Source organism: Oncorhynchus mykiss, chromosome 8, assembly GCF_013265735.2.
Source record: "Oncorhynchus mykiss isolate Arlee chromosome 8, USDA_OmykA_1.1, whole genome shotgun sequence".
NCBI classification, from domain to species: Eukaryota; Metazoa; Chordata; class Actinopteri; order Salmoniformes; family Salmonidae; genus Oncorhynchus; species Oncorhynchus mykiss.
Genome location: NC_048572.1, coordinates 79585689 through 79605655, shown reverse-complemented (window position 1 = coordinate 79605655; position 19967 = coordinate 79585689). Strand labels below are relative to the sequence as shown.

The window sequence follows — 19967 nt, the reverse complement described above, 5'->3', positions numbered from 1 at the left end:
TATTGTACAGTCATCATATTGTACAGTCACCTTATTGTACAGTCATCATATTGTACAGTCATCATATTGTACAGTCATCATATTGTACAGTCACCTTATTGTACAGTTACCTTATTGTACAGTCATCATATTGTACAGTCATCATATTGTACAGTCATCATATTATACAGTCACCTTATTGTACAGTTACCTTATTGTACAGTCATCATATTGTACAGTCATCATATTGTACAGTCACCTTATTGTACAGTTACCTTATTGTACAGTCATCATATTGTACAGTCATCATATTGTACAGTCATCATATTATACAGTCACCTTATTGTACAGTTACCTTATTGTACAGTCATCATATTGTACAGTCATCATATTATACAGTCACCTTATTGTACAGTCACCTTATTGTACAGTCATCATATTGTACAGTCATCATATTGTACAGTCATCATATTATACAGTCACCTTATTGTACAGTCACCTTATTGTACAGTCATCATATTGTACAGTCACCTTATTGTACAGTTACCTTATTGTACAGTCATCATATTGTACAGTCATCATATTGTACAGTCATCATATTATACAGTCACCTTATTGTACAGTTACCTTATTGTACAGTCATCATATTGTACAGTCATCATATTGTACAGTCACCTTATTGTACAGTCATCATATTGTACAGTCACCTTATTGTACAGTCATCATATTGTACAGTCATCATATTGTACAGTCATCATATTATACAGTCACCTTATTGTACAGTTACCTTATTGTACAGTCATCATATTGTACAGTCATCATATTGTACAGTTACCTTATTGTACAGTCATCATATTGTACAGTCATCATATTGTACAGTCATCATATTATACAGTCACCTTATTGTACAGTTACCTTATTGTACAGTCATCATATTGTACAGTCATCATATTGTACAGTTACCTTATTGTACAGTCATCATATTGTACAGTCATCATATTGTACAGTCACCTTATTGTACAGACATCATATTATACAGTCACCTTATTGTACAGACATATTGATCATTGAGTAGTGATAGTTTTTCTTGGTCTTGGGAGGATAACTCGTCTTAGAGGCTCTCTCTCAATTGATATTTTCTTGATTCCTGACATCTTCCCTCCTCATCTCTTCATCAAACAGGAGAGGAAGGTCAGAAAGGAAGGAACATGTTTAGATCTGTATAGGTATTTGTTGACGTTTTGTTCAAAGTCTGACAGTTTGTCCTTCCCCTTTTCTGTAGCTCCCTGTCCCCCAGAGACCATAGCAGTGACCATGTTCCCCATGCAGAACCAGACCCAGTTTTTGCGTGCTTCCTGGACCCATGTGAACTGTCCCAATGTCCAATACCTGCTGGAGGTGACCGGGAGCATCCTGGGAGACAGCCAATCCCTGTTCGAGCTGTCTTCCTATTGGACCAGCTCCAGCTTCTTTGAGCTGCTCCTCCCCTGTGGCTCGTCCTATAGCGCGACAGTGAGGAGCAGGAACTTTGCAGGCGACAGCGCCCCCTCTGCCGCCATCACTGGAATCACAGGTACAGCAAGAGGCCTAACGTGGGACAGATGTGCATAACTCATAGAGTTAGATAGAGGACTCATAACTCATAGATTTAGATAGAGGACTCATGCATGTATCTGTTCCATTATATGTGACAGCAGCTACATTTTAAAGCAGTCCATTTTCTTATTATTTTGTCTCTCAAGCTATCTCTATGGCATAACACATTTCACAACAAAATCAGACGTCAGTGCATCATGTGTTAAAGTCATGACATATAAAAACATGAGCAGGTGCACACCCAGAGAAAATCATTTTATGTAGAGGTGCTGACTAACGGCGAATAAACTAAGCTATAAAAATAAAGAGTCGCACACTTCATATATAAACGTTGGTAAATCACCAACGTTTCGGCATCAGGGTGCCTTCTTCAGGGTGCCTTCTTCAGGGTGCCTTCTTCAGGGTGTCTTCTTCAGGGTGCCTTCTTCAGGGTGCCTTCTTCAGGGTGCCTTCTTCAGGGTGCCTTCTTCAGGGTGCCTTCTTCAGGGTGCCTTCTCCTTCTTCTGTGATGCCGAAACGTTGGTGATTTACCCAATAGATTACTGGGAGTTTATATATGGAGTGTGCAACTCTTTATGTTTATGGCTCATAGTCATAACATAACATTACTAGGACCCAGAGTTTTTCCTGGTGAGGTCATATAGACCTTGCCCTAAACATAACATAACTCAACCATAACCATAACTCTAACCATAGCATTCCGTCTCTCCAGCCCCTTGCCCTCCACCGGTGGTGACCTACAGTGGTTTCAACTCCTCGGCCACCATCTCGTGGAATGGTTCCGTCTACGCCACCATGTATACGGTGTATGACATCAGTGGAGTGGTGCGGACCCAGGTGTGCAGCACGGTACAGCTGTCCTGTTCCCTGGCCAACCTCGACTACAACAACCTGGAGGTCACCGCTAGCAACACTGCCGGGGAGAGCGACCCCACCAGGGAAATAACAGGTAGGAACCAGCCCAGACGGTTGTGTTTGAAAATGTGACCGTTTGTTATCGAAATAGGCAGAAGGCAGTCTCTTAATATAATGTTAATCACTGTCTCTTAATATAATGTTAATCAATGTCTCTTAATATAATGTTAATCAATGTCTCTTAATACAATGTTAATCAATGTCTCTTAATACAATGTTAATCACTGTCTCTTAATATAATGTTAATCACTGTCTCTTAATATAATGTTAATCACTGTCTCTTAATACGATGTTAATCACTGTCTCTTAATATGATGTTAATCACTGTCTCTTAATACGATGTTAATCACTGTCTCTTAATATGATGTTAATCACTGTCTCTTAATATGATGTTAATCACTGTCTCTTAATACGATGTTAATCACTGTCTCTTAATACGATGTTAATCACTGTCTCTTAATATAATGTTAATCACTGTCTCTTAATACGATGTTAATCACTGTCTCTTAATACAATGTTAATCAATGTCTCTTAATATAATGTTAATCACTGTCTCTTAATACGATGTTAATCACTGTCTCTTAATACGATGTTAATCACTGTCTCTTAATATAATGTTAATCACTGTCTCTTAATACGATGTTAATCACTGTCTCTTAATATGACGTTAATCCCTGTCTCTTAATATGATGTTAATCACTGTCTCTTAATACGATGTTAATCACTGTCTCTTAATACAATGTTAATCAATGTCTCTTAATATAATGTTAATCACTGTCTCTTAATATGATGTTAATCACTGTCTCTTAATATAATGTTAATCACTGTCTCTTAATATAATGTTAATCACTGTCTCTTAATATAATGTTAATCACTGTCTCTTAATATAATGTTAATCAATGTCTCTTAATACAATGTTAATCAATGTCTCTTAATATGGTGTTAATCACTGTCTCTTAATACGATGTTAATCACTGTCTCTTAATATAATGTTAATCACTGTCTCTTAATATAATGTTAATCACTGTCTCTTAATATGGTGTTAATCACTGTCTCTTAATATAATGTTAATCACTGTCTCTTAATATGATGTTAATCCCTGTCTCTTAATATAATGTTAATCAATGTCTCTTAATATGATGTTAATCACTGTCTCTTAATACAATGTTAATCAATGTCTCTTAATATGGTGTTAATCACTGTCTCTTAATATAATGTTAATCACTGTCTCTTAATATGATGTTAATCACTGTCTCTTAATATAATGTTAATCAATGTCTCTTAATATGATGTTAATCACTGTCTCTTAATATAATGTTAATCACTGTCTCTTAATATGATGTTAATCACTGTCTCTTAATATAATGTTAATCAATGTCTCTTAATATGATGTTAATCACTGTCTCTTAATATAATGTTAATCACTGTCTCTTAATATAATGTTAATCAATGTCTCTTAATATAATGTTAATCACTGTCTCTTAATATAATGTTAATCACTGTCTCTTAATATAATGTTAATCACTGTCTCTTAATATAATGTTAATCACTGTCTCTTAATATAATGTTAATCACTGTCTCTTAATATAATGTTAATCACAGTCTCTTAATATGACGTTAATCCCTGTCTCTTAATATAATGTTAATCACTGTCTCTTAATACAATGTTAATCACAGTCTCTTAATATGATGTTAATCCCTGTCTCTTAATATAATGTTAATCACTGTCTCTTAATACAATGTTAATCACAGTCTCTTAATATGATGTTAATCCCTGTCTCTTAATATAATGTTAATCACTGTCTCTTAATACAATGTTAATCACTGTCTCTTAACATGGTTCCCATCTACAGTGCATCACTTGAAAAGGAGAGATCTCAGTGAAGAAGAGATGATCTCAGAGACGGGTGCGTTAGGCTCTGCTCTACTTCATACTCTATGATACAGGAGAGCAACGTTACAAACTGAAAAGTGGTTATAACAAATCAATTCTAATAAATAATTCAGTTCATAATCAGACCACTTTCCTTGCCTCCTTCATCAGGTCTGTCCATGCCCAAGGTGCAGGTCACCGTGGAAACCCCAAACGTCCTCCTAGTGGAGTGGTCCCGCGTGAAGGGGGCGGCCTACTACACCCTGGTGGTCCGAGAGCAGAGTTCTCACCCCCGCCACGCCAGCCGCTCCCAGATACTGACCGTGTATGGCGAGAGCTCTATCGTCACTGACCTCAACCCTTCCTCCACTTACTGCCTATCTGTGTCTGCCCAGACAGAGGCCAGCAAGGGGCCCGACTCAGAGCCTGTGTGTGTGGAGACTGTGGCACCTGCAGTCAAGATGTGAAGGGGGGTTCTGGACTGAAGAAAAGAAGTAGAGCCATGAATGTATCTGAATATATGGCTCTAATCATGGGTATCACAGAACGAGAATGTAATACAGTCTCTGGATCTTTTGGTGCCAACATGGGCACTGCAACCCACAAGCAATTGTTCAATCTCAAATCAGTCTGCCTTACTCTGTAAAACTAAGGTCTCCTTTGGGAAGGTGGTCTTCTAACTTCCTGGTTAAACGCAAAAGCTACAGTATGGCTCTGGTCGGCTTTACAGGGCCGATGGCAGTATGTATTGTATGGTCACTGAAGACAGCTGAATGCTATAGCTCAGTGTTTCCCAACTCGTCTTCCAGTACCTCCAGCAGTACACGTTGTTGTTCTAGCCCTTGACAAATGCACCTTATTCCTTGAGGGATTTATGATTAGTTGACAAGTTGAATCAGGTGTGCTTGTCCAGGGTAACAATACAAACGTGTTCTGTAGGTTGTACTGGAGTTCCAGGGTTGGGAAACACTGCTATAGCGGACCGTAACGTTTTCCAAATTGTCCGTATTTTTTTTTTTAAGGTTTGGGGTTTGATGGTTGAGATATCGTATCCAAAGTGGTGATTTCCTATCTCTTTGCCTGTTGTATCAAGTAGTAGAAAATATTTGTATGACTTGTGAGAAACGACCTGTGAAGTATACTATTCCTAACACATCCTCATCCTCCATGCTGAAGTTGGTCAAATCAAATCAAAAGCTCAAACATGTATTTCTAGTTTTGGTGTCATTTTTACAATACCTTCAACAAGTTAATTTTAATGACTTGTTTTATATGCATCTTTCCTTTTTATTACTTATGTATACTGAACAAAAATATAAATGCAACACGCAACAATTTCAACAAATTTACTGAGTTACAGTTCATATAAGGAAATCAGTCAATTTAAATAAATTCATAAGGCCCTAATCTATGGATTTCACATGCGCAGCCATAGGCCCACCCACTTGGCAGCTAGGCCCTCCCAATCAGAATTAGTTTTCTCCCACAAAAGGGCTTTATTACAGACAGAAATACTCCTCGGTTTCATCAGCTGTCCAGGTGGCTGGTCTCAGACAATCCTGCAGGTGAAGAAGCCAGATGTGTAGGTCCTGAGCTGCGTGGTTACACGTGGTCTGCGGTTATGAGGCCGGTTTGACATACTATCAAATTCTCTAAAATGAAGTTGGAGGTGGCTTATGGTAGAGAAATTAACACATTTCAAACAGCTCTGGTGGACATTCCTGCAGTCAGCATGCCAATTGCATGCTCCTTCAAAACTTGAGACATCTGTGCACATTTTTAGAATGGCCTTTCAAATGGTTTAATCAGCTTCTTGATATGCCACACCTGTCAGGTGGCTGAAATCTTTTGGCAAACGAGAAATGCTCACTAGCAGGAATGTAAACAAATTTGTGCACAAAATATGAGAGAAGTAAGCTTTTCGTGGGTATGGAACATTTCTGGGATATTTTATTTCAGCTCATGAAACATGGGACCAACACTTTACATGTTGCGTTTATATTTTTGTTCAGTATATATGAGAAAGTATATGTATCTTTATTGAAGAGTAATATATCTGACTGTATTTTCAATAACAGAGGATTTGTAATGTACTGTGCCATTTTCTTGACTATCTTTATCAAGAGAAACGGTCAGACAAAAATGATCAAAATGTACAACTTTTCCACTTTCATTAATTCAAATTCATTGTCATTCAGTACAAAATAGAATATAGAAAATACTCATATCTCCCTTTCATTGATGTCGATACTTATGGTTTATTTCTAATGGGGACAACGAACAACGGAGTATGATGCACTTTATTACATGGTAGTCAGTCATTTAGCAGACACTACGGTAGTCCATTATTCAGTCATTTAGTAGACACTACGGTAGTCCATTATTCAGTCATTTAGCAGACACTACGGTAGTCCATTATTCAGTCATTTAGCAGAAACTACGGTAGTCCGTTATTCAGTCATTTAGCACACTACGGTAGTCCATTATTCAGTCATTTAGCAGACACTACGGTAGTCCGTTATTCAGTCATTTAGCAGACACTACGGTAGTCCGTTATTCAGTCATTTAGCAGACACTACGGTAGTCCGTTATTCAGTCATTTAGCAGACACTACGGTAGTCCATTATTCAGTCATTTAGCAGACACTACGGTAGTCCATTATTCAGTCATTTAGCAGACACTACGGTAGTCCGTTATTCAGTCATTTAGCAGACACTATGGTAGTCCATTATTCAGTCATTTAGCAGACACTACGGTAGTCCATTATTCAGTCATTTAGCAGACACTACGGTAGTCCATTCAGTCATTTAGCAGACACTACGGTAGTCCATTATTCAGTCATTTTGCAGACACTACGGTAGTCCATTATTTAGTCATTTAGCACACTATGGTAGTCCATTATTCAGTCATTTAGCAGACACTACTGTAGTCCATTATTCAGTCATTTAGCAGACACTACGGTAGTCCATTATTCAGTCATTTAGCAGACACTATGGTAGTCCATTATTCAGTCATTTAGCAGACACTACGGTAGTCCATTATTTTGTCATTTAGCACACTACGGTAGTCCATTATTTAGACATTTAGCAGACACTACGGTTGTCCATTATTCAGTCATTTAGCACACTACGGTAGTCCGTTATTCAGTCATTTAGCAGACACTACGGTAGTCCATTATTCTGTCATTTAGCACACTACGGTAGTCCGTTATTCAGTCATTTAGCAGACACTACAGTAGTCGTTATTGTCATTTAACAGACACTACGGTAGTCCATTATTCAGTCATTTAGCAGACACTACGGTAGTCCATTATTCAGTCATTTAGCAGACTATGGTAGTCCATTATTCAGTCATTTAGCACACTATGGTAGTCCATTATTCAGTCATTTAGCACACTACGGTAGTCCATTATTCAGTCATTTAGCAGACACTACGGTAGTCCATTATTCAGTCATTTAGCACACTATGGTAGTCCATTATTCAGTCATTTAGCACACTACGGTAGTCCGTTATTCAGTCATTTAGCAGACACTACGGTAGTCCATTATTCAGTCATTTAGCAGACACTACGGTAGTCCGTCATTCAGTCATTTAGCACACTACGGTAGTCCATTATTCAGTCATTTAGTAGACACTACGGTAGTCCATTATTCAGTCATTTAGCAGACACTACGGTAGTCCATTATTCAGTCATTTAGCAGACACTACGGTAGTCCATTATTCAGTCATTTAGCAGACACTACTGTAGTCCATTCAGTCATTTAGCAGACACTACGGTAGTCCGTTATTCAGTCATTTAGCACACTACGGTAGTCCATTATTCAGTCATTTAGCACACTACGGTAGTCCGTTATTCAGTCATTTAGCAGACACTACGGTAGTCCATTATTCAGTCATTTAGCAGACACTACGGTAGTCCATTATTCAGTCAATTAGCAGACACTACGGTAGTCCGTTATTCAGTCATTTAGCAGACACTATGGTAGTCCATTATTCAGTCATTTAGCAGACACTATGGTAGTCCATTATTTAGTCATTTAGCACACTACAGTAGTCCATTATTCAGTCATTTAGCAGACACTACGGTAGTCCATTATTTAGTCATTTAGCAGACACTACAGTAGTCGTTATTGTCATTTAACAGACACTACGGTAGTCCATTATTCAGTCATTTAGCAGACACTACGGTAGTCCATTATTCAGTCATTTAGCAGACACTATGGTAGTCCATTATTTAGTCATTTAGCACACTACAGTAGTCCATTATTCAGTCATTTAGCAGACACTACGGTAGTCCATTATTCAGTCATTTAGCACACTACGGTAGTCCATTATTCAGTCATTTAGCAGATACTACGGTAGTCCATTATTCAGTCATTTAGCACACTACGGTAGTCCATTATTTAGTCATTTAGCAGACACTACGGTAGTCCATTATTCAGTAATTTAACAGACACTACGGTAGTCCATTATTCAGTCATTTAGCAGACACTACGGTAGTCCATTATTCAGTCATTTAGCAGACACTACGGTAGTCCGTTATTCAGTCATTTAGCACACTACGGTAGTCCATTATTTAGTCATTTAGCAGACACTACGGTAGTCCATTATTCAGTAATTTAACAGACACTACGGTAGTCCATTATTCAGTCATTTAGCAGACACTACGGTAGTCCATTATTCAGTCATTTAGCAGACACTACGGTAGTCCATTATTCAGTCATTTAGCAGACACTACGGTAGTCCATTATTCAGTCATTTAGCAGACACTATGGTAGTCCATTATTCAGTCATTTAGCAGACACTACGGTAGTCCATTATTCAGTCATTTAGCAGACACTACGGTAGTCCATTATTCAGTCATTTAGCACACTATGGTAGTCCATTATTCAGTCATTTAGCAGACACTACGGTAGTCCATTATTCAGTCATTTAGCAGACACTATGGTAGTCCATTATTCAGTCATTTAGCAGACACTACGGTAGTCCATTATTCAGTAATTTAACAGACACTACGGTAGTCCATTATTCAGTCATTTAGCAGACACTACGGTAGTCCATTATTTAGTAATTTAGCAGACATTACAGCAGTCCATTATAACCATGGTATACAATCCCCTAGATCTCAAAGTGCTTTGAAGAGGAGTACTCGTGTAATCGAGTGAGATCGTACCAGATACAACCTTTTTAGAGGAGTACTTGTGTAAATGAATAAGGAATTACAGCTTTAAGAATTACATCTCAACAAAACCATAATCACCCCACACAACGTCTCCTTTTGTAAAAGTTGTTTAATTAGAAAACAAAATGCAACAGAGCACTTAACCAAACACAGCACAATATCAGTACGGCTCAGTGCATGGTACAAATTCACCTTCGGAGGTTGCTCTGTAGGATTTAAAACATTCTCAGACCCGTATGTACAAAGCAATTTGGAACTTTCCAGAGACAAAACCATATAAAACTTAAAATGGCATTTTTTTTCTAATACAACTGTCTCGAATGAAAAGTAACGCTGGTCTAGAAAGGGAGGAGAAAGGCAGAGATAGAAAGATCTACATAAAGTAACATTACGTTGGCCAAAGACAAGTCCAGGTAGTTTCTCGTGCTAATGTTTTTTTCTTCTCTTTTTATAATACGTGGCAGACTACACAAACAAGTAAAACAAATGAATGAAGAGAGAAAGGCAGAGAAGAGCTGTGACGAGCTAAGGGGACTCTGCCCTAGCGCTCTGTGTCGTCCTCTCTCCTCTATCCATGCTCTGGCTTCTCCTGCGCTCTCTGTGTTTCCCGTGGTCTTTCCCATTGCTGGGCTCTCGTGGCCGGTGGCTCCGCTCTTTGCTGCGGCTGCGTTTGTGTGAGCGCTGCTCGCCCTCCCCCCTCTCATGGCTGCGCTCTCTCTTCCTGCTCTTCTCCTTCTCCCCCACCTCGGCCCTGCTCTTGCTTCCACTCTCTTCTTGGACTTCTCCTCTCTTCTTGGACTTCTCCTTGTGTCTCCTTTCCCTGCTTCCGCTCCGACTGGAGCGCTTGGCCTTCCTCTCCTCCCTGTGCCCCCTCCTCTCATCCCGCTCTTCTTTGTGTCTCCTGTCCTCAGTCTCTCCCTTGCTCCTCTTGTCCTTGGACCTCTCCCTCCCTCTGTCACTGCCTTTCCTCCTGCTTTTGTCGTTCTCCCCGCCCCCCTCCCTTTCTTTCTCCCTGTCTTTCCGCTCTCCCTTGCGTTCCCTGCTCCTGGACCGTCGCCTCTCCCTTTCTCCTCCCCTGTCCCTCTCCTTCTCCCCTCTCTCCCTCTCCCTGTCCCCTCCTCTCCTGTCCCCGTCCTTACCCTCCCTCTCCTTCTCCCCTCTCTCCCTCTCCCTGTCCCCTCCTCTCCTGTCCCCGTCCTTACCCTCCCTCTCCTTCCTCTGGCGGTCACGTTCCCTTTCCAGTTCGCGGTCGAAGCTTGGGCCGTGGCGCTCTCGTTCGCGGTGGTGGCTCCTGCTCCTCGACCGTTTGGGGGACCTCCTGGGGCTCCTGACCAATAGAAAAACAGAAACAAACCTAAATATCAGCCTCATGAACAGCAAAACCCCACCCTCATTGACAGAGATGCGATCCACATAATACAGAATATTCTTCGGAACGGCTTTTATCCATTTCCTACCGGGAGCGTCTACGCCCTTCTGTCGCCCGTCCCTCCTCTGGCACAGGTTCAACCGGCTCCTCCACCTTCTCAGGAACCTTCCGGGGCCTTGCCTTCATCTGTGTGTCAATCATCTTCTGCACAGGCACCGGGATGCGTGGGAAGAGTGTGGAGAACCACTCCAGCTTGGTGAGAAACGACCGGACCATCTCACCGATGGTCATAACGCAGCCGCCTCCGGCCTTCACATCCAGCTCCTGAGAACATAGAGGGGGAGGGGGGGTATTGAAAACGTTATTAACACACACAGATGCAAAACAGAACTACAAAAGACATTGCATTCATTATATTTATTCAGCATATCTTCCTAGTCCCTTGTTTTTTTAACACTTGCCTCCATGACTCAATTAGAAATCAAATATAATTTGTGATGACCAAGTACTGAACCTTCACCTCTGATTTCATCTAGCTTAATATGCTCACATATTAATCCTTATCATGTGTTTGCTTATAATTCAACTTAGTGCCTGATACTGACTATAGGAAATAATAGTATGGAAATGGAAAAATGGTTTCTCTCATTTAATCTGTCTGGCTGTCCTGAAAAGTCTGTACTTACACTGTGAGCTCTCTTACACAACGATATGTTAGCAAAATAACTGAAAACACCCTGGGTTGCATCTCAATAGTCTAAAGTGGCTTCCTCTCCTCATGGTTTCCTCCATCTGCACTAGCATTAAAAGAGGAAGTAAAGATGGGGGTGAGACAAGGAGAGGAAGCGACTTGAGATGGACAATTGAGATGGATCCGTAGGCAGGCAACAAAATAAGGGTTAAGGAAAGTTTAGCTTCCTCCTTCCTAGTTCTCTCGACAGTCCAGGGAGACGCTGGCCACAGTGCAAGTACAGAGTGGAGGCATGTAGGTAGGTAGGTATGTGCACAGCAACTACAGAGAGACCAGGTCTGAATGGGTAGAGAACAGCCGTTTTGCACTCACACACGCAAACCAACAGTGCTGAGAGATACATTATCCAATTCACCTGCTGCACAAGGGGCATCTAAAGAAGAGAACATGGGAATTAGCCAGTTGGGTAGGATGTCAGAGGATGTCAGGTTAAAATATTGCATCAGAACAAGAAAGTAGGCCTGGTTGCACAGTCTGACAAACAATATCCAGCCAATTGAAGGTTTGAATGCACACAGAGGATACAGTGCATTAGGAAAGTCTTTGTTATGTTACAGCCTTACTTTAAAACGGATTAAATACTTTCCCCCCCTTATCAATCTACAGACAATACCCCATAATGACAAAGTGAAAAAGGCTTTTATACAAAAAAATAAAATACAGAAATACCTTAGTTACATAAGTTCTCAGGCCCTTTGCTACGAGAGACTCTAAATTGAGCTCAGTTGCATCCTGTTTCCAATGGTCATCCTTGAGATGTTTCATCAACTTGGTTGGAGTTCACCTGTGGTAAATTCAATTTATTGGACATGATTTGGAAAGACACACACCTGTCTATATAAGGTCCCACAGTTGACAGTGCATGCCAGAGCTAAAACCAAACCATGAGGTCGAAGGAATTGTCCGTAGAGCTCCGAGGCAGGATTGTGTTGAGGCACAAATCTGGCAAAGGGCACCAAAACAAATCTGCAGCATTGAAGGTCCCCAAGAACACAGTGGCCTCCATCATTCTTAAATGGAAGTTTAGAACCACCAAGATTCTTCCTAGAGCTGACCATGCAGCCAAACTGACCAATAGAGGGAAAAGGCCCTTGGTCAGGGAGGTGAGCAAAAACCTGATGGTCACTCTGACAGAGCTTCAGAGTTTATATGTGGCGATGGGAGAACTTTCCAGAAGGACAACCATCTCCGTAACACTCCACCAATCAGGCCTTTATGGTAGTGGCCAGACAGAAGCCACTCCTCAGTAAAAGGCATGACAGCCCGCTTGGAGTTTGCCAAAGAGAAACAAGATTCTCTGGTCTGTTGAAACCAAGATTGAACTCTTTGGCCTGAATGCCAAGCAACACGTCTGGAAGAAACCTGGCACCATCCCTACGGTGAAGCATGGTGGTGGCAGCATCATCATGGTGTGGGGATGTTTTTCAGCGGGTGGGACTGGGAGACTAGTCAGGATCGATGGAAAGATGAACAGAGCAAAATACAGAGAGACGCCTGATGAAAACCTGCACAAGGGCGCGCAGGTTCCTCAGAATGGGGTGATGGTTCACCTTCCATCAGGACAACGACCCTAAGCACACAGCCAAGACAACATAGACTTGTCCCGAAGCCAATCCTATGAATGTTCTTGAGGGGCCCAGCCAGAGCCCGCACTTGAACCCGATCAAACATCCCTGGAGAGACCTGAAAATAGCTGTGCAGCAACGCTCCTCATCCAACCTGACAGAGCTTGAGATGATCTGCAGAGAAGAATGGGAGAAACTGTCCAAATACAGGTGTGCCAAGCTTGTAGCGTCATATCCAAGAAGACCCAAGACTGTAATCGCTGCCAAAGGTGCTTCAACAAAGTACCGAGTAAAGGGTCTGAATACTTATGTAAATGTCATATTACAAACGAGCAAAAACAAATTAAAAATATGTTTTTGCTTTGTCATTATGGGGTTATGTGTTGATGAGGGGGAAAACAATTTAATCCATTTTAGAATAATAATAATAACGTAACAAAATGTGGAAAAAGTCAAGGGGTCTGAATACTTTCCGAATGCACTGAACATCTACTACAAAGCTCTCCTCAGAATTTTTTTCAATTGTATTAAAAAGTGCTACACATAGGATTTTTTTGCATTGTAATTTCAGAAAATGTTCTTAACATATCTGGTGCTAATAGTGGAATGATAGTGTTTCACAGTATTACTTACCCACCAGTGTTGTGATTGGCTGTTATATAAGTGCCTATTGATTTCTCCCACCGGAGTGGCATCTGTTATCAAACTGGGAAAGCGGTTCTGACTTTGTGGCTGTGTTATCTAGTGGAAATGGCTGTCATTTCATGTCTGGATTTTTCCCCCAAACACTCCCAATTTCAGTTTATGTGAGAAAACAAGCACAATAGTGTAGGGAGTCGTTGTACCATCTAAATCACTGTGAAATGCATTTTCAATATAAAATTAATATATACATATATATTTTCTTTTCACAGCTGTAAAAACAATATTTGTTGTTATTAAAATATATTTCAGTGATATAAATGGCACAATGCTTACCTACACTATTCAGTGCTTGTTGTCTCAAATAAACTGAAACTGAGGAAACACTGCAGAATTTCTGCAACCAGAATATGGCAGCCATTTCCACTAGATAACACAGTTAGGAAGTTAGAAACAGCTTATGTGAATATCCAATCACAACACTGGTGGGTAGTAATACTGAGAAAGACTATCATTCCATTATTAGTGCCATCTATGTTAATTAAGGACATTTTCTGGAATTACAATGCAAAAATTCCCCAAAGAATTCTGTGTAGCATCTTTAAGTAGGAGGGTGTCAGAGACAAGAAAACGAAGCAATGGATTTGTGTTGAAATATACGCGTTGTTATATTTTAAAATTAAATGTGTTAATTAGAATAAATAAAAATCTGAGCCTGGGAGAAACAACGGTACACATTTCAGTGTAAAATGTCAAATTGTGCAAATTAGATTTTTTATTAATTGAGTTTGTGCAACAAGTCCTGATTGCATCTTGGCAAACACAAAGGGCATGCCTTTAGTTAACAGAATTTGACTGTATGGTTCAACTCTACGTCAAATATACTTACCCTGACAAAAAACAGGCAGCAGAGCAGAGTGAATGACCTAACTACTCAACTTTGCGCGGGGGGAGGGGGACTGGGGACAATTAAGCCAAATGAAGGCAAAGGTGAAAAATCAGCTCTGAGCATCACAACGAGGAGAGAACTGAGAGCCAACAGTTTGGATCATGCCAGACTTGTTAGTGAAAGGTAGAGAAACATGAAAGTATTACCCGTGTGGACATACCTCCTCATCATCCAGGAAACCATCATACCAGTCCACCAGGTCTGCAGGGGGCTGGGTGTATCTGGAGGAAACGCACACATAACACACTACTGAGCATCCCATTGAATAACACACATAGACGTCTTTGACTTCATCTGAAGGTAGATACAGTTTTTACATTTTTGTAAAAACTTATCCAGAGCGACTTACAGGAACAATTAGGGTTAAGAGCCTTGCTCAAGGACACAGGCAGATTTTTTTCTTTCTTCACCTAGTCTGCTCTGGGATTCGAACCATAAACTTCTCAGTTACTAGCCCAATGCTCTTAGCCGCTAGGCTACCTACTGTTGTCTGCGAACACATCTTATATAACACCTCTATTCCAGGAAAAGACATGTAGTTAATTTAACAACATATTAATAAAGAGATGTCGGAACAAAATGGTATCATTTAGGCATGCAACTATACACTGCAAAATGGCTGCTGAGCATTTCACAAAGAGGTTGCAACCCATTAGAACAGGGTGAGTGAAATGTATTTACAACCAAATAAAAACAAGTCCATTAGGTTCTATCATTGGTGCAAACATTTGCCTTTTACATAAACCAAAATGTAAAAGAGTCGCACCTTATGTACATGAAACCAAGTGCTCTGATGTAGGGCGAGTCGTTGTGAGTTATCAGTCCCATCACCTGCTTGCGGGTCATCTTGAGGGTAAACAGCTTATACAACAGGCAGAAGGCCGTGGACACAATGCCGCCTGTCCCGACTCCACGCACCTGAGGACAGAGGTTCATGTGTTAGACGCTTCGATTTTTGGGACCAGTGTTCCTAACATATATCTGAAGTGGACCTCTACGTTTTGGGGGGAATTATCGTTTTTCAACACGGTCCTACTCCACAGCTAAGTTAAGTGTATTGCTTGAGTTTTGTCATCTATCAACTACTGACTTTTGATGTGTGTATGTATGTATGTATGTCTGCATGCATGTATGTATGTATGTGCACCTAACTAAGATGTTCTGGATAAGAGTGTCTGCTAAATGACTATAATGTAAAAAATGTCAAATGTATGTGATGCACTTATGAACACAATTAGGCAGAGAATAGCTTCTCTGGTCAGGATGTAACTTACATTGATTCTATTGACAGCTATAGCCATTAAATCAGACATAAGTCAGAGAGTGACTGTTACCCCCATCATCTGGGACAGAGAAACAGGGGGAGGCAAAAGGCACGTACTTTCTAACTTACCCCTCCGCACATTCCAGTCTGTCCAGCAGTCTTCCTGCTGCCTTTCTCCCAGGGCTCAACATGAGTCACCTACAGAAACAATTTTTTTAACACGGTGACCCCATGACAAAATGAATGCATGTGAATCACATTCAGGTTGCAGAAGTCTGTTGTTTACCTCTGGCTGAACGCTGGGCACATCAGGAAGACGCCTTTGCAGCCCTTTACTTTCCAATCACATCAAAAATCATTTCACAAATGCTAAATATATACTTACTGTACATTGTTTTTATCAGGCTTTATCAGTTGCAGTCGACAGCATGTTTCAATTACAACACGTGTCTGTCGGCTTTCTTTTGTTACACACAGGTGTTATACACAGGTGTTCGGATGCCTATTGCCATCCTAGAGCGTCTAATGCTCCTTCCTGATGTGCCCAGCGTTCAGCCAGAGGTAAACAACAGACTTCGGCACCCCGATTGACTGAACACGATATGCAACATCTGGGACTAGCATTTCCAGGCATTAGCCATGGTGGAAAAGTGTTTCATAAAGTACACACATTTCCCTTTTTTTAAAAAAAACTGCCTTCTCGCCATTAAATCGCGACAAGGCGGAAATCGATGCCTTTGCAGCCTGAACTTACAAACCGGTCCACGGGGGATACGATGCCTTTCAACAGTAAAATTCGCCATTTGCCGGCCTTTGGGTTAGTTCGGAGCATGCTGGATAGCTAATGAGCACGGGTGGTCGCCCCAATTAACCATTTTACAACAATTTCTCGCTGATATGAAAAATAGCTACCAGGTAGCTTTCTTATGTTTCCAAAACCGTATTGCAAGCGATGCTTGTTCACGTTCAAGACCGAGCGTGCGTCGGGGCTACGGAAAGATCTCTTCAGCAATACTAATTTGGCGCTAAATGTAGTTAGCGTCTATTAATAGGCTAACATAACACTAGAGTTTACCTGACTGGCGAGCCAGCTATCAGCAGTCCACTTAGCTACAGACCGTACAGGAAAATCTAAGAGACGTTAGCTAGTTAATTTAGCTACATAGCTAGCTAACGTTGCAACCCACTCAAATGAGTAAACAGAACTGAAAATAGGGTCGGGTTAGCGGTGGCTAGCACGCTAGCGAAGTTAGTTATCTAACAAACACGTTAGGAACCATTTGAGATGATACTGCCAAATTATAATATGAAAACAGCGTTAAGCAAAAGCTAGCTACCTGCCACTGAACCATTTAGCCAGTTAAGTTGGCAATTTACCCATTCGTTTAAACCGCTACCTAAGGTAGCTAACCAACTTTAGCTAGCATAGTAACGTTAGCCAGCATCGGTCTGGTTACCTTGAAATATATTTCATCCACCACCTCATGGTAGGTTTTCAGTTCATAGAGCTGAACCTTGAAATATGGAGATGAGAGCACGTTGGTGAGGACCATAGGGTTCAAGTTCATAGTCTTTTCGTTGCCCCAGAGAGGCAAGTTGTTGCCATGTTTTCCAGGGTTAGGGCCAATCTTGTTCACAGCCTGTCCTTGTTGCTGATTCCCGGCTACAGTGTTGTTGGCCATAATGCGAGGATCCCAGGCTGTCGATCCACAAATGCGGGAAATTAGCCGCTAACGCTAGCTAGCTTACACAATCGATGCTTCTGACTATAACGCCATTAAAGCGGGGTTTGAAACCGTCAATAGTTGCGGTAAACTATATTCTACAATAACCTAGCACCAGATTATGGCCCACAAAACCTTACTTTGTAGATCTATCTTGCTAGCTGAGTTTCTTCGGCAACAGTAGGAGAAAATGGTACGCACGTAACTGCCGCTGCCGGGAGAAGACCGGAAAAGGCAACGAACGACGTTCGTCCAATGAGTGACTTTCGTGAATGAGTACCAAAGTACAGTAACTGTATCGAGCAATTCAAGATCTTTGGCTCACTGCATTCACTGATTGGTGAGCATGCAATGGTAGTCGTTTTGAATAATTGACTGTAATTTCTTATAGTAATACATTTTTTAAATGTTTTTCTCCTGTTCTGTGTGTTTGGGGCAGAGGGGGAGACGTTGAATAGGTCATCAATAAATCAAATGTATTTATAAAGCTATTTTGACATCCGCAGATGTCACAAAGTGCTGTACAGAAACCCAACCGAAAACCCCAAACAGCAAGCAATGCAGATGTAGAAGCCCGGTGGCTAGGAAAAACTCCCTAGAAAGGCAGGAACCTAGGAAGAAACCTAGAGAGGAACCATCCTCTGAGGGGTGGTCAGTCCTCTTCTGGCTGTGCCGGGTGGAGATTATAACAGTACATGGCCAAGATGTTAAAACGTTCGTAGATGACCAGCAGGGTCAAACAATAATGTGGATGTGGATGTAGAGGGTGCAACAGGTCAGCACCTCAGGAGTAAATGTCAGTTAGCTTTTCATAGCCGATCATTCAGAGTTAGAGACAGCAGGTGCTGTCTTCGAAAACAGAAGGTCCGGGACAAGGTAGCACGTCTGGTGAACAGATCAGGGTTCCATAGCCTCAGGCAGTACAGTTGAAACTGGAGCAGCAGCACGGCCAGGTTGACTGGAGACAGCAATGAGTAAAGCCAGGTTGTCCTGAGGCATGGTCCTAGGGCTCAGGTCCTCAGAGAGAAGAGAGAAAGAAAGATAATTAAAGGGAGCATACTTAAATTCACAGGACACCGGGTAAGACAAGAGAAATACTCCAGATATAACAGACTAACCCTAGCCCCCTGACACAAATTATTGAAGCATAAATACTGGAGGCTGAGACAGGAGGGGTCAGGAGACACTGTGGCCCTGTCCGACGATAACGCTGGACAGGGCCAACCAGGCAGGATATAACCCCGCCCACTTTGCCAAAGCACAAAGCACGCCGAGAAGACGATCAAACTTGACTATCTAGAGGAAGTAAAATTCGTAACAAGGTTTCCGTAGGTGAACCTGTGGAAGGATACACACCACTAGAGGGATATCTTCAAACCACCAACTTACTACCCTGAGACAAGGCCGAGTATAGCCCACGAAGAACTCCCCCAAGGCACGAACCCGAAGGGGGGCGCCAACCCAGACAGGATGATCACGTCAGTGACTCAACCCACTCAAGTGACGCACCCCTCCTAGGGGTGGCATGGAGGAGCACCAGTAAGCCAGTGACTCAGCCCCCGTAATAGGGTTAGTGGGAGAGAATCCCAGTGGAGAGGGGAACCGGCCAGGCAGAGACAGCAAGGGTGGTTCGTCGCTCCAGTGCCTTTCCATTCACCTTCACACCCCTGGGCCAGACTACACTCAATCATAGGACCTACTGAAGAGATGAGTCTTCAATAAAGACTTAAAGGTCGAGACCGAGTCTGCGTCTCTGATATGGATAGGCAGACCATTCCATAAAAATGGAGCTCAATAGGAGAAAGTCCTGCCTCCAGCTGCTTGCTTAGAAATTGTAAGGACAATAACGAGGCCTGCGTCTTGTGATCATAGCGTACGTGTAGGTATGTACGGCAGGACCAAATCGGAAATATAGGTAGGAGCAAGCCCATGTAATGCTTTGTAGGTTAGCAGTAAAACCTTTAAATGAGTCCTTGCCTTAACAGGAAGCCAGTGTAGAGAAGCTAGCACTGGAATAGGTCATATTCTCATCGTCTCCTCCTCGGCCCAGATACTGGTTCAATGTTGGGGTAGCTACTGTGTCTTTCATAATTTGCATACCTTCAGTCCTAGCTATGTACACAAGTAATCTGTCAATCTTTGATTTATGCCGACTACT

At 41.5% G+C, this 19967-nt stretch overlaps 1 protein-coding gene across 6 annotated transcripts; it reads right to left on the bottom strand.

The window, feature by feature from the left end:
• Positions 1-9636: 9636 nt before the first annotated feature.
• LOC110530727 (pre-mRNA-splicing factor 38B) lies at positions 9637-18316 on the bottom strand. Of its 6 annotated transcripts, XM_021613979.2 has the most exons (6): positions 17543-18316; positions 16215-16283; positions 15588-15739; positions 14982-15042; positions 11003-11238; positions 9637-10872 (listed from the first exon to the last, which is right to left on the bottom strand). In XM_021613979.2, the coding sequence occupies exons 1-6, from the start codon at positions 17765-17767 to the stop codon at positions 10071-10073; spliced, it is 1545 nt and encodes a 514-aa protein (XP_021469654.2). In that variant the 5' UTR covers positions 17768-18316; the 3' UTR covers positions 9637-10070. The 6 variants fall into 6 exon arrangements, with proteins under 6 accessions (XP_021469654.2, XP_036842303.1, XP_036842304.1 ...); XM_036986408.1 differs by lacking the exon at positions 17543-18316 and having other exon boundaries at positions 16203-16283; XM_036986409.1 differs by lacking the exons at positions 16215-16283; positions 17543-18316 and having other exon boundaries at positions 14968-15042; positions 15588-15637.
• Positions 18317-19967: the final 1651 nt, after the last annotated feature.

Coding starts and splice junctions, on each gene's coding strand:
- LOC110530727 (XM_021613979.2), bottom strand. CDS start 17,767: ATGGCCAACAACACTGTAGCCGGGAATCAGCAACAAGGACAGGCTGTG. Junction 15,740..16,214: donor AGACTGGAATGTGCGGAGGG/GTAAGTTAGAAA, acceptor CTCTGTCCTCAG/GTGCGTGGAGTCGGGACAGG. Junction 11,239..14,981: donor GTTTCCTGGATGATGAGGAG/GTATGTCCACAC, acceptor CTATGTTCTCAG/GAGCTGGATGTGAAGGCCGG.